The 13,720-nt window shown below is 44.6% G+C and overlaps 1 protein-coding gene and 1 pseudogene across 2 annotated transcripts; one reads left to right on the top strand and one right to left on the bottom strand.

The window, feature by feature from the left end:
* The first annotated feature begins 1,984 nt into the window (after window positions 1-1,984).
* THUMPD1 (THUMP domain 1 NAT10 acetyltransferase adaptor) lies at window positions 1,985-5,679 on the top strand. 2 transcript variants are annotated; one of them, XM_086622177.1, is made up of 4 exons: window positions 1,985-2,194; window positions 2,556-2,736; window positions 3,100-3,348; window positions 3,942-5,679. In XM_086622177.1, the coding sequence occupies exons 1-4, from the start codon at window positions 1,985-1,987 to the stop codon at window positions 4,262-4,264; spliced, it is 963 nt and encodes a 320-aa protein (XP_086478303.1). In that variant the 3' UTR covers window positions 4,265-5,679. The 2 variants fall into 2 exon arrangements, with proteins under 2 accessions (XP_086478303.1, XP_086478304.1); XM_086622178.1 differs by having other exon boundaries at window positions 2,064-2,194; window positions 3,100-3,273.
* Window positions 5,680-6,308: 629 nt separating this feature from the next.
* LOC104373391 (acyl-coenzyme A synthetase ACSM4, mitochondrial-like) lies at window positions 6,309-12,716 on the bottom strand (annotated as a pseudogene).
* Window positions 12,717-13,720: the final 1,004 nt, after the last annotated feature.

The following is a 13,720-nucleotide window of genomic DNA, read 5'->3' as shown; positions in this document are numbered from 1 at the left end:
TCAGAGCCCTGAATTGCTCCTGCTGTATCTCTATCCTCAAATCACGGCTCTGAGGACAGCAGAGAGATTGCTAACACACATCTACATCTTAGGAGCAGAACAGTCCTCTGGGTGCTGATCAGTGAGGGTGATGCTGCGGCCTTTCCTGGCATGTAGGTTCTGTAGTTTTGCCTGAACTCCCTCCTCGGGTTCTCGCCACGTCTGTAAACAGCACACTCAAAGGAGATGTTAACCAGCTCCCTGAAATGTTCACTGCAGCAGAAACTGATCCAAAACAGATTCCCCCAAACAACAAAGCTGCTCTCTGCCTAGTGGTAAAAGGAGACCTACAGTCACTCTTCGGTAGTGACATTTTAAGTAGTTCTTTCAAATGCATGTGATGAAATCCTCTCAGAGCAAAGGCAGGAACAGCCTGAAAGGGATTCCCTACCCAGGAAAATCACATCACCCCAGAGGAGGCATGAATGCTAAGAGAAAACGACAGGAATGGCTTGTGATAAAGTCAGTGAGTGTGCTAGGAATATATGGGGAAGAAGGTTTTCAGTTTAGGAAGAAAACTGTATCTTCCACAATGACTTAACTTGTAACCTTCTCTTTTGGTAGGGCACGTAACTCATTTCCAGAGCACCGATGGGTATTTCCAAGTCACCAGCCCTTTTCACTACCGAAGTATCCTTGTCACATCCTCAGTGGTTAATTGCATATCCTCTGCACCACTCACAGCTGCCTGTAGAAATTCTTCCTGGTGTTTCAGACATGTCCTGACATGCCCATTTCCAGAGACTACCACTATAATTCACCAGAACTCTTGAGTCTTTCACACAACCCCAGCTCTGCAAAGATGTAGTGACTTTTAATTTATGTGTGGTCAATAATCCCACCGATGTCTAACAACTGCTATAGAATTGTATGAGTCTCAAAGGCTTTGCAGGAACAAAGCTTCGGATAAGATGTAAACGCCCCCTCCTGCTGTGGCTGTAACTGATCAATACTTCCATCAATTCATGACGTTTCCTTTTTTCCTACTTTAGCTCAATTGCATTCTCTGGATGTAAATAATATGATAGTCCTGCACTTAGTGAGGCCCCCTTAGCTGTCTCCTCCACCTATTTTCACAAAATGTTGAGGAACTTAATTCTTCTGCCCTTAATTGTCCAAGCAGCACAAGAGTTACTGCAGGGAGAGGAGGCTCTTACGGACAGAGACATCTTCTTTCAGAAACTACACTATGGGCCATGTTTTTTCTGTGACACATGCCCTCTATTATCTCAGGCCCAAAATTACCTCTATAAAGCGTTTCTATTTCAGCTGGTCCCTCTGTGCCACGACACCTTCGGGAGCGGACAGGGAGCCGGGGAAGCAGCCGGAGCCCGGCCCTGGTGTGTTCCGGGCATCGGTGCGGAGCGGGGCTGGAGTCTGCCTGTCCCGCTTCAGCCAGTGTCAGCCCTGCCCTCTCCCGGCCCAGCGCTCCTCTGAATTCTGGAATCATTAATGCAAACTCGTAATGCTGGAATTCAATTTTGAGGGAAGAGAAAGCACCAAACGCCACGAGTGACTGAGTTTGGCCACAGCCGAGCGTGCCGAGTCCAAAGTACTGTGCCTGGGGGAATGTTCGACCTCCCCCCGGCGCGTCTGAAGTCTGAGGCGAACTGTAATTTTCCATTGTTTTGGTGATTTTTTTACCTCCGAGGGCCCTGCTCTGCCTACAGGAGCACCGGCCACGAGAGCAGCCTGGGAGCCGGCGAAGGGTCTCGCTGGGGACCCCACCTGGTGCTGGGGCTCGGCCTCGCCGGAGCAGTCGAGCAGAGCCCGGGCGCGGCGGCCGCTGCCCGCGCCCGGTGCCCGCCGGTTCCCTGCGCGCTCCCGGGAGGGCCCGGGCGCGGCTCCGCGCCGGGCCGCGGGGCGGCGCTGTGCGGGGCGCGGCGGGCGGCGCGGGGCTGACGCCATCGCGGTGCGCGGCGGCGGCGGCAGGGGGAGGCGGTCGATGGCCGCGGCGGAGCCGGCGGCGCGGAAGCGGCGGCCCAAGGGGCACTTCGCGGCGGGGCGGGCCAAGCGGCCCCGCGGCGGCGGGCGGCAGCTGGAGGCCGGCATGCGCGGCATCCTCATCACCTGCAACATGAACGAGCGCAAGTGCGTGGGGGAGGCCTACAGCCTCCTGGGCGAGTACGGGGACCTGCTCTACGGGCCCGAGCAGGTGCGTGCGGGCCGGCCTGTCGGTCGGAGCTGGGCGGGAGGCGGCCCTCAGGCCGGGGAGCGCGGCCCTGCGCGGTATCGGCGGCCCCCCGCAGCTCCCGCCTCCCTTTGCCCGCAGCCGGGCAGCGCTGACGCTGGCGAGGCGGGGAGAGCGGCGCCCTGAGGCCTCCTCGCCCTTTCTGTAGGTAAAAACAACGTGTTTGTGTTCGCCTCGCGCACGAAAATGCTGGTTTCAGTCCGCAGAGCCCAGCGCAGCCCCGCGGGTTGGCTGGAGAAACAGCCTTTGCCCGTCGCCTCCGGCCCCCGGGCGCGGTGGTGCGCTGCTGCCGGATTTTCAGTTGTGGGACGTACCTTGTGTGAAGTTTTCAGATCCCGAGGAGCAGCTGTCTGGAAGCGAGAGGGAGGAGGATGAGGACGACGTTGAGGCTGCCCTGAAGAAGGAGGTTGGCCAGATCCGTGCCTCCACAGAGCAGAAGCTGCGGCGGTTCCAGTCGGTGGAGAGCGGTGCCAACAATGTGGTCTTCATCAGAACGCGGGGCATAGGTGGGACATCAGCCAAGGCTCTGTAATGCTGTGGGGATAAACTGCTCTGACGGTGTCAGTGACAGGCTGCAGAGCGGGACTTCCAAGAAACTCGCGTATACCAAACAAATACAGGGTTTCCCCTTACCTTTGGAATTGCCACTGAATTTTGTCGCGGAGTCGCTAAAGGTAGAGGAATCTGCTTTGCCAAAATAATCTGTGATAATCCAGTTTTGGTATAGTGAACCAGCTCTTTATAGGAAAGGATTTGAGGCTGACAGCAGTGCAGCCAAGCACGCGTTTCCCCAGCTTATTATTTAGAGGGGAAAAGAAGGGAGAAAATGCCTTCAATTTGTTTCTCATACTTAGCTGTTTTTCTTGTAGAGCCTGAGAACCTGGTGCACCATATATTACAGGACATGCACGCCACTAAAAAAAAGAAGACGAGAGTCATTCTGCGTATGCTGCCCATTTCTGGAACTTGCAAGGCTTTTATGGAGGATATGAAAAAATACACAGAAACGTTTTTTGAGCCCTGGTTTAAGGCCCCTAATAAGGGTACTTTTCAGATTGTTTACAAAGCTCGTAATAACAGTCATATGAGTAGGGAAGAAGTAATTAAGGAATTGGCAGGTATGTATGGATTTCACACAGAACTAAGAACAAGTATATAAGCAGCCCACAACTGCATGCATAATGTAGGTCAGATTATTAAAAGTGGCCTTAATGGGCATATGTATTTGTTGCTTAAAATCTGTATGCTGAATTACAAAAGCTTCTCTAAGACTTAAAGCTTGACATCAATATTCCTTGTTGGTGTCTTAAGAGACCACAAGCACAGAAGAGTGCAGTGTTGAATGTAATTTGGAGTGTCAGTTATATGTGCTTTGAAGCGACTGCTGTCAGGCTTTCTCTCTGGGTGCTACACTGAAATAACGTGTTACTATTTCCATTGAGTAGATGACTCAGAAAATAGCTCCACCTGACTCGAGTATTTTGTTTCTTGGTGTAATAGTTTTTCAATTACTTCAGTCCTACTGGTGGTAGGACTGTCTTACGAGAGTACCGCTGAGTTCTGCTACTTTAAGCAATTACAAAAATGAGTAATTGGTTACAACTAAGGGGGGATGTTGCCTTCTTTCTCTTAACTCTTACCCTTTCAATAGGGTATGCTTATGTCTAAAACAGCTTTTCCAGCATCTTTTAAACTACGTCTTGTTTTACAGGAATTGTGGGTAGCCTCAATCCAGAAAACAAAGTCGATCTTAATAACCCACAATACACAATTGTGGTGGAAATAATAAAAAACGTCTGTTGCTTGAGTGTGGTGAGAGACTATGTTCTGTTCAGAAAATACAATCTACAGGAGGTGGTGAAGAGCAACAAAGACGACACACAAAAAAACCCATCAAGTCTGATAGAAGACCAGAACTCGAAGATAGTGAAACCAGAAACTGAGGAGAAGAGCTCAAAAGAAGTGAAACAAGAGAACAGGAATCAAGGTGAAACAGAAGCTGAGCCCAAGGGGAGTGATGCGCTGACAGTATAGAAAATGTGGTAGAAGGGAAAGATAAACACAATCGCAATTAAAAAAAGTTGCCCTAGAGTTCTGAAAGGGCATTTTAAACAGGAGAGTGGGTTTTGTTTTGAAATCTTGTTTTTAAAATCCACACGTGTAAGAATTTTAATGCCTGTTGCAGGTGGAGCTGACATTACAGCAGATGTAAGAGTGCTCAAGAGTTCATCACCTTCCTGGTGAAGCTTGCTGTCATTCTTCTACAGCTTTGTTCTGCATTGCCTTTACCTAGCACAAAAAGCAGGGGTGTGTGCATGCATATGTAAACGTGGCCATCCTGACATATATCGACTCTCCTCTGTTGTATCTGATGGCTATAGAAATCAAAAGGCAGTGCAGAATTAGCTCTATCAGGAAGTTTTGACAGAAGTGAGAGATCTGAAAAAGACAGTTGCTTGCAGAGGGTTTTTAAGGAAGTGATCTGACAACTCGTGTGACTGCAGAACTCATACGTTTTTCTGTGTGAACAACAGAATAAGCTAAAACCAATCATGTCCTGTATGATGGAGGTTTATATATATATATATATTGCTCTTCAAGGATATGCTAAGTCTTGAAAGTGAATGGGAAGAACTGCTACGGGCAAAATACTTGAATATTTTGAGATTATTTAGAGTAATGGATTTGACTGTTCTGGAACAGTAGAAAGTACAGTGCAGACATTGCAGATGGTTTTAGCCAAAACTACATGTGTGTTTACATTATCTGTGTTTACAGCAGTTACTAGATTATACGAAATGCTGTAGCCACTGAACAGAATCTTTTTGAGTAATTTCCTGCAAATAACCTTTTGCTGCTCTTTCCAAAGACTTAATCCATGGGGAGTTTTATAAAGCCTTTTGTGTTTTTATTTTTTTCTTAGGTCTCAAAATTTGAATTTAAATACTGCTTAGAAACTTAGGAAAGAAGCTCTCCATTCTACCATACTGGATAAGGGGAATGAAGTTAATTTTTGGTACAGTTTTAGTTTTACAGTATTAATTTTGTTTCAGATTGAAAGTAATGTTAGTGAGTCTTTCTGTTGTCCCTTTGTTACAGGAGCTTTTTTTGATATCCCAGCAACTTTTAATTAAAACAACCAAAACCAGTGCAGCTATAACCTGCTTTCCAGTAGGGTTTTGAGCATGCTTCCTGTACAACTGTCTAGCTTTAGTATGTCATTTCTAGCATAAAAGCCTGTGGGTTGCTAATGGGAAAAGACTCATCTTGAAGAACACCACTTGTTACTTGTCTTGTTTCAGTGAAAAGCATGTGTTCAAGTGTCTAACAGTGTTTAATTTATATTTTCCTCTTCTCTCAAAATTGGTTTAGAAGTTGGAAAATTAAGATGATTTTTTTCCCTAGTCCTGTCTCCCTTTCCACCCATTTATTAAAACTCTGTTTTCTTACCTCCATCGGTGTTTTCTTTAAATTTTAAAGCTTTCTGTGTGTGGATTAAAACCAGGAATGTCTAGGTCACACACAGGAAAGAACCATTTGGGACCAGACACAAAGGCCAACAGTGAATGTTTATTGGTGGCTGATGTCAATGATCACGATTAAAGACAGACTACTTATTTTACTAAAGACAAAGATAGACTCGTGGATAGTTTGTGGTTTTGTTTGTTTTGTTTTTGTTGTTTTTTTTTTTTCCTTCTATCTCTCACTCATCTGTGTGTCTACAGGACCTATAGGTCTTCAGAAGGAACTGCTGAATAGCTACCATCCATTTGTCAAGCCTATGTTTGACATTTAGATGCTGCCTATGTGGCAGTCTTAAAGATGTCCGCGTTCTTTTACTTCTGATTTTTCATAATTTGCACATTCATTGAACATTCATTGTTAACACATTAATTTCTAAATCTTGAGGCTTTCAAGATTGATACAAGAAAGGTGCTTAATTAGGATACATGCAAGATCTATGGTAATTTCTGGGAACTTCATTACATACTACCATGAATTCCTCATTAATAAGCTTCTTAAATAGCTGTTCCCAAAGAGTGAAGACACTGCTTCTTCACCTGGTAACCACTTACTTCTAGTTGTACCTAATCACCTCTCCTCTGATGGGATCTGGGCTGCTGACAACAGCTGCCTCAACGACAGCTGGGTGCTGTATCAGGGCACTCTCTACGTCAAATGGTCCAATACAGTACCTTGGAGAAAGAAATGAAATGCTTAGTAAGTGAAAGGTATATGGTTATTTTTCAGACGTTTCTTGGCATTTCAGTTGAAATCTACAAACCCGGAAGAGATCATGACATCATCAGATCTCCCCATAAACCATACGTATCCATCTTCATCTGTGCTCCCTCTGTCTCCAGTGATAGAGAAACTCCCATGGATTGTGGAAACAGTTTTCACTGGATCATCCTGTTGAACAAGCAACAATTAAATATTCTAAACATTGAGAAGTCTTAAGCTAGGAGATGAGTTTTGCCTCTTTGGACACTACCCATAGCATCTTCCATGGCTTGTTTTCTGTTTCAAGAATGTAAGAGCTTGTGCTTGCTTTTTCCAGAAGGGAAATCAGATCAGAAGGGCAGACAGAGAACTGAAGATCACACAGCAGGTCTGCAGAAGAGTAGGAGAGAATGGAAGTTTTCTAAGTCAGAACACTGTCAAGTCAGGTCAAGAAGAGCCACAGCTCTTTGGTGTTGCACCTGCTTCTGTTGGTATAAATACATAGCATGCTGCAGGCCTGAACTGGCTCTCCAGAAATCCACTTTTCGCTTACCAGGTATCGAGTGAAAATAGAAAATGGCCACTGGGCATCCATTTTGATAGCAATGTCTCCTTCTTTCCCAGGAGGCGGAACACTGCCATCTTCATCTATAATCTGCAATAGGTAAGGCAAATGGGTGATGATAACTTCCCATTTTAAGAGAGCCATGTTCTAAAACTAACCAGCAGCCAACAGCTCAAACAAAAAAGTCAGCCAGCCCTGAATACCACTGTATGGTACCGAAACGCGTACGGTATGTGGTACTCTCTTGTGTTTTACTTCCCATGAAATCAACAGCAAACAGAAAAGGAGATCACCATACCTGAACATCGTAGTGGGGAGCTGGCTTTCCCAAGGAGTCTGGCTTAATTTTCATTCCTTTCATGTTTGCACGTATCATTCTCTGTTAGAAAAGACAACCAACCAACCCAGGCATTTTTCACTGTCATTCCTGAGGCTACGCTTGTTCTTGCACTATGCCTACTATTGTGCTAGTGTAAGATCTAAATCTTCCATCTGTGCAAGCCAAAACATTTGTGATCTTCACTGAGAGTCTTGGACAAGAAGTTCAAGATATTTTACAGCTTAAGTAGTCTTGGAAGCAGTATCACAACCAAGCCATAATTCTAAGCAACACAATAAACCCTCTTGTAGGCAATTGCCATGTATTCTAATGCCATCTTTTAACTCAAATAAATATATATGGCCAAGTTCCATATTTATCAAGAGGAATAAGATATCTAAGTCCTCTAACTAATAGCTGAGTTGTAACCCTTTACAAAAAAGCTGACCATACAATTTCGGTTTGGCCATAGCCGTCATAGATTGTCAGTCCTGTTTGTTTTTTCCACTGTGCCATCACTTCTGGGTTGAGTAGTTCCCCTCCAGACAAACAGTGCTTCAGTGTCTTGAATGCGTACCTTCATAGACAGAGGACATTGCTGAGCATCAGAGAACAGAAAGGGACAAATTCTGCTCTCCCTGACATCCGTATGTCCAACCCCATGTCTTCAGGACACACTGGTCTCAGAGTTAGGGTTCGGGTTGAGAGAAAGCCTAGAGCTCCCGCTGGAGTGGGGCTGGAAAGGGGCTGCCAAGTGGTGAGCTGCAAAGACGCGCAGGACTGATGGCAGTGCAGCCACACAGCAGCGTAACTAAAATACTAATTTACATGTAATTCAGACCATTTATCATTTCAATAGTGAAATACAGTAGGGGAGAGGTTTAAGTAATACCAGTAACTGCTACTGATCGGAAGCAGCTGGTAATATGCGGCACCCAAGAGAGTCATGCTGCAAAATCCTTCCTGTGTTATATTCCTATTCAAAGAACAATCACCTTGTGGTTATGCCATCTTAAAACAACTAATCCCATAAACCTAAGAGGCTTAGTTTGTGGCCTGCCTGGAAAACAACATGAAATATGAGTAACCATTCATTGTGAGCATGGTGTTCTTACATTTAAGCTTGCTCTTGGATCAAACTGTGGCATGGCATGTACAAAAACACACGTGCCCTGGAACCACGGACCAAAAATGCTCCCAATAGCTGCCTTTACCCAAGCAGTGTCTGACATGTTCCACACGATATCTGAGGGAGTCAAATTCATCGAGTATCTGTTGAAGACAAAGGTGGCCAATATAAGGGAGTCTGCAGGTGGATATTAAAATATGTGAGGGTTGTTGGTTTTGTTTTTTTTTTTTTTCTTAGAAAGGCAAGGTAGATTTGATCCAAAACTCAAGAGCTCAAATAAATGCTTTTTGCCTAGCCTTTATATTGATGGCAAAGATACAGAAAATCAAATGGTATCCTAACTCATCTACTTAAATATGTTATTTAGCCTGGATTAACAGGGAAATAGTTTCTAAATGGAGCCATATACCACATTGAACAAGATCCTTGCTTCCTGGGTACAGCTGAGAAGACCAAAAGAGATGACACGTACAGTATTGTGAGAGCCTCATAATCTATCATAATTTTATCACATACAAAATTTCTTCCATTTGCTTTACATTTCAGAGCTGTAAAGGCATAATAATCTGAATACTTTACCTTCCACAGAGAAAAAAACCCAGACCAAAGCGTCCATAGGAATGTTCAACCATTTTGGGGGAGCCTGTGGCACCACTGGTAAAATAGATTGCCATGGGATCCCGGCTTTTTGTCTTCACACAGTTATGGACAGCAGGGGCAGACTTTAATAAAAATGAAAGGTTATATGAAACAGTGGCTGGTGTTATTCAGCGTACTTATCTTGGATCCTTTGTGCCCAGCACATGCAGGATTGATTGTATAGTGAGGGCTAAGAAACTATTGAGATCTCCTCACTCTTGCACTGCTAGTTCTGTATTAAAGTGTTGCTGATCTTGCTGTTTAACTGTTCTCCATATCCACCTTCTTCAGAGTAAAAACACCAGCTAGCTTTTATTTGCCTCCCTTAACAACCACCAAGAGGTCTAGCATCTTGCGTTTGACCAAAGTGCCCTCCAGAAAGCACATCTTCCAGCCTTAGTGTGATTAGCTGAGGGAGGACCCACCATTTCTTTTGATAGGTGGTCCCACCAGTTAATTATCCTTGCCATGTTTGGGAAGCGTGGGGAGGCTCAAACTCTAGGTCGTCTGGCACATGGGATGAAAATATTTCTCATCTCATATTAGGATGAGAAAGCAAAACCACTCCTTTTTCTCTGCCAGGACTCATGTTGAAAAATGTTTGGCTTGGCACATAAACATTGCCCATGCCTGCAAGGCTGAGTGTGGGAAGTCTGCCTGGCCGCCCAGCCGTCTCCCTGTGCTGGCTGGCAGGCAGGCAGGCTGCCCGGGAGCCCTCTGTCCAGAGCCCCACAGCCTCCTGGCCAGTTTAGCAGCCAGCTGAGGCAGCGGGGGACGTGGGGAGCTGGGGAGGCTGGGCGAATAGCCCACTAGGTAGGCAGGCAGCCAGTGATCTGGCGAGACAACGAGCCAGGCAGGACAGCAGCCCAACACTCTGGGAAGACTGGGAGCCTGACAGCTGAGCAGCCCTGGAGCCAGACAGCCAGCACTTTGCAAGGGAGCCATCCGGGGAAACCAGACAGCCTACCTGCCTGCCTGCCAGCGACAGCCTCTGCATGACTGACGCAGTTCCAGACAACATTTAGGTTTTACAAATCAATTTTACCCTCTGCCATGGAACAGGGCCATAGAATGAAAGAGTATTCATCAAATTGACTTGACAATGCTTTAGTGGCTCTAGGAGGTTTGAGAATGCAGTGTTACTGCTTCTTCTGTCCGCTGATTTAGTGACACTGAAGTGAGCAATTGTTCAAAGGAGCAGATGGAAAGTGAGACGGTACAGCGAGCTGCACAGGTAATGCTAGTTCCGACACCTGTGGTTGTGAGAACACATGGTACATCTTATAAAGCTCTTAAAGTCACCAAAGAGCTTGGATTCTACCTTGAAAGAATGGTTTTAGCTACACAGATGCTTTGAACAGAGTATCAGCTGGTAAAATCACGCGTAGGGCCTTGAGCAGATTGCAGCAGAGGAACTGCTTCAGTTCCCTACTCTGCTGCTCCACCCCTCCTACAGTCCCATGCACTGCAGGGCAGAGCTGTCTGCTGGGTGACATTTTAGTAGCAGCTTTTCAGTAGTGAGGCAGGTTGATTCCTAAGCACATTAGGTTCATTTTACAGTGTGCTTTTTCAGCCTTTCACAGTAAAAAGTTATTCACATTAGTCTTATTATCATCAAGTTTTAGGAATATGGATTGGAATAATTTGTATAAAATACTTTTGTTCGAGCTTTAGAGGGCAAATAGGCCACAGCTGTCAATAAAAGAACCTTTCCTATCCATTTTTCCATATTATTTCATAGTCATACATAACAAACCTAGATTTCGGATGATCTTTAAGGTTCCTTCCAACCCAAACCATTCTATGATTGTATGATCAAAAAACTGTACGTATTTTTTAATTAACAATTTGGCTATTCCCAAATATTCCCTTTCTTCATAGAAAAGGGACTTCATTGCCTTCTTTCCCACCCCCTCAAAGCTATCTAGTTCATTAATGAGACACAAGTGCACAAGTTTAAAATTAAATTTAAATTAGTGGAAATTTAAAAATTTTTCCACTAGAGATAACTATGATGGAGCTGAGGTAGAAGGCACTTACTTGAGCAAATCACTGAAGTTCAGCCACTTGGCTCTGCTGCTTTTAGATACAATTAGCTTCGTCTTCAGAAACTGGCACTTGGATGCAACTGAGTCCGCGGCAGGAGCAAGCACATCAGTCGTAATAATGCACTTAGCTTTGGAAGCCAGCAATCTATAGCACGTCTTCTGCTGTCAGTTGTGTTGTCCCTGGGATGATGATAACACCTGCAAGTGCAATAAAATGGAAAATTTATTTGGTATTTTTCACTCAGTCCTTATCACTTTGTGGCTTCTCCTGATTTGTTGCATACCAGCATCGTTCAATCCAGAAATGAGGAGAAGGTAAAAGAAGTCCTATACTCCGGAACTTGAATACAGATGTGCAGATCTGAAGTACAAAATATCTTCTGTTTCTATGAGAACCTTTGCTCCAGGCACAATGTAAGTAGAAAGTATAACTTGGGGGCAGTAAAGGCTAGCAGCTTTAACTTAAGTCTGTTGAAGGTAAATCAAATTGATTTAACACAATCGACACAAGCCACAGAAAGTGAAAGAAAAATTATGAAGGTAATTCCATATGAAGGTAATTCCATCATTCCCTGTCAGCACCTTCCACTGTCAAACGCTGAAGCTACAAAGAAATTTAATTGTTAAATGAATTGTTTATCAACTTTTGGCACAGAAAGTCAAATGGTCTACAGACCATTAGGAATGATACAATTCACCTGTTCGCATACAAGCCACGTTCAGCAGCCACCGCTCTGGGATTTGGGATAGAATCACCAAAACTCTGTCTCCTCTTTGCAGATCACATGGGCCAGAGAGCACATTGGCCACTTTTGGGGACAGGAAGCCCAGCTCTTCAAAGCTCCATTTCATTTCATCTCCTTTCCCATTTATCCACCAAAGAGCTGGGTTTGATGGTCCTTTTTTTTCCTATCCACAACACAAGGGTAAATAGCATGCTGGTTACTTATGAGACTCCTGTAGTTCCTTGCAAAGTTGGGATGCTCCAGGCAGTGGAATCTCATAGTGTAACATATTCTAGGTCAGGGATATTAAGCATGTTTTGTATAAAAGAGCCCTTTTCCAAGGCACGTATAAGCTGGTGTGTACACCTACCTGATTTGCAATGCTCATAAATTACTTGAGGCATTTGCAAACCCAGCACTGCACACATTGCTGCATCACTCACAGGGACAAAGCACCACGTCCCTCTGATGCTAAAGCAAATTGTCTCTCCTTTCTCTGCAATGTAACATTATGTTAAAACACAAATAGGGAAGGAAATTCTGGTCCCACTGAAGCCAGTGACAGTTTTGGACTTGGCTTCAGGGGTAGGGGCAGTTTCACTAAAAACAGTGAATCTACAGGGTCAGAAATGGTACCTTTTCTATTTGAGACCATTTGTCCAGCACATCACTTGCAAAATTAAGGTACTCGGGTACTTCCTGTTGACAACGACTGATAGCTTCATAATCTGAGAAATTCAAAGGTGCAAAAGTCTTGTGATACTGGTGGAATAATCTATGGAGAGTCTGGATACTCCATGAGGACCGCAACACTTGAAATTCAAGTAAAATCTTCATGGCACAAAAGAAGATCTATGGGGGCTTTTGGAGACAATAACCATCAGAACTACTTTTTAATGATTATGTCCCTCCTACAATAGACAGAAAAATCAATAATGGTATTATGATGTGCACATTCCCAGATGAGCTGTTGCCTCCAAATGGAACAGATGAATACAGAGCAGCAAGTCCACCTCTTTATGACATTTTATCCCATCTTTCCTTATGGGTAAGCTAGAGCTCTGGTAACCCTTTTAAGTGTCCTGCTTTTTCATCTGTCTACAGGTTTCTCAGAGAACTCCCCGTGGAGCTGCAATTCCTATTCTGCCCAACCAAAGCAGGAGCCTGAAACTGTGAACAGCTAGGTGTTTCAAAAACAAACAAACAAAACCCCAAGAACTTGTCAGGACTTGTACCCACTATTCCCATGTTTTAAGCACCACAGCAGCCTCACCCAGCCCTACAGCCCTACAAGGCTACTAATGGCAAACACAGATTTGGTTGCAGGGTGGATTCCATCTTCTGTTCCTGGTTTTTGCCCCAGAATATACAATATAACCGTCACACACAACTACTCAAAGACCAGGGTAATCGCTAGCAAGCAGGGGTAAGGGATCTGCGCCTTTAGCCAATATGGAAGAGATGTGATAAATGTCCTTACTGTTGCTTTTGTTGCTAAAGGAGAAGTATGTTCCACATTGCACTATTTGCTCTGCCTTCTTTTTGTCCAAAGAAAAGATTGTGGCCCCTCCTCCTCCTGGCATTTTTCTTGTATTAGTTGGACAGGAAAGTATCATGAGTGACTCGGAGGTGGTTTTCCACATTCTATTATTGATTTGTTTACTGGACTAATGCTTTTGCCACATCTGCATTTGTCCTTAAATATACAGAGCTGCATTTGGTTTCACAAAATGCTATTTCTAGTTCTGTATTACCCTGAAAACACTATGCAAGAGAGTGAGGTGAATTAGAGCCATATGTATGGGAACATGGTGCTCAGGATACATTCAGTTTCAGAGACC

The sequence above is a fragment of the Tauraco erythrolophus genome, chromosome 17 (assembly GCF_009769465.1).
Source record: "Tauraco erythrolophus isolate bTauEry1 chromosome 17, bTauEry1.pri, whole genome shotgun sequence".
Classification (NCBI taxonomy): Eukaryota; Metazoa; Chordata; class Aves; order Musophagiformes; family Musophagidae; genus Tauraco; species Tauraco erythrolophus.
Note: the sequence above shows the minus strand (reverse complement) of the source record. Positions and strands in the feature narration are given on the sequence as shown.

Excerpts from the sequence above, each read along its gene's own strand:
- THUMPD1 (XM_086622177.1), top strand. The coding sequence starts at position 1,985 with ATGGCCGCGGCGGAGCCGGCGGCGCGGAAGCGGCGGCCCAAGGGGCAC. Across the intron at positions 2,195-2,555 it reads TGCTCTACGGGCCCGAGCAG|TTTTCAGATCCCGAGGAGCA; the intron begins GTGCGTGCGGGC and ends CCTTGTGTGAAG. Across the intron at positions 2,737-3,099 it reads CATCAGAACGCGGGGCATAG|AGCCTGAGAACCTGGTGCAC; the intron begins GTGGGACATCAG and ends TTTTTCTTGTAG.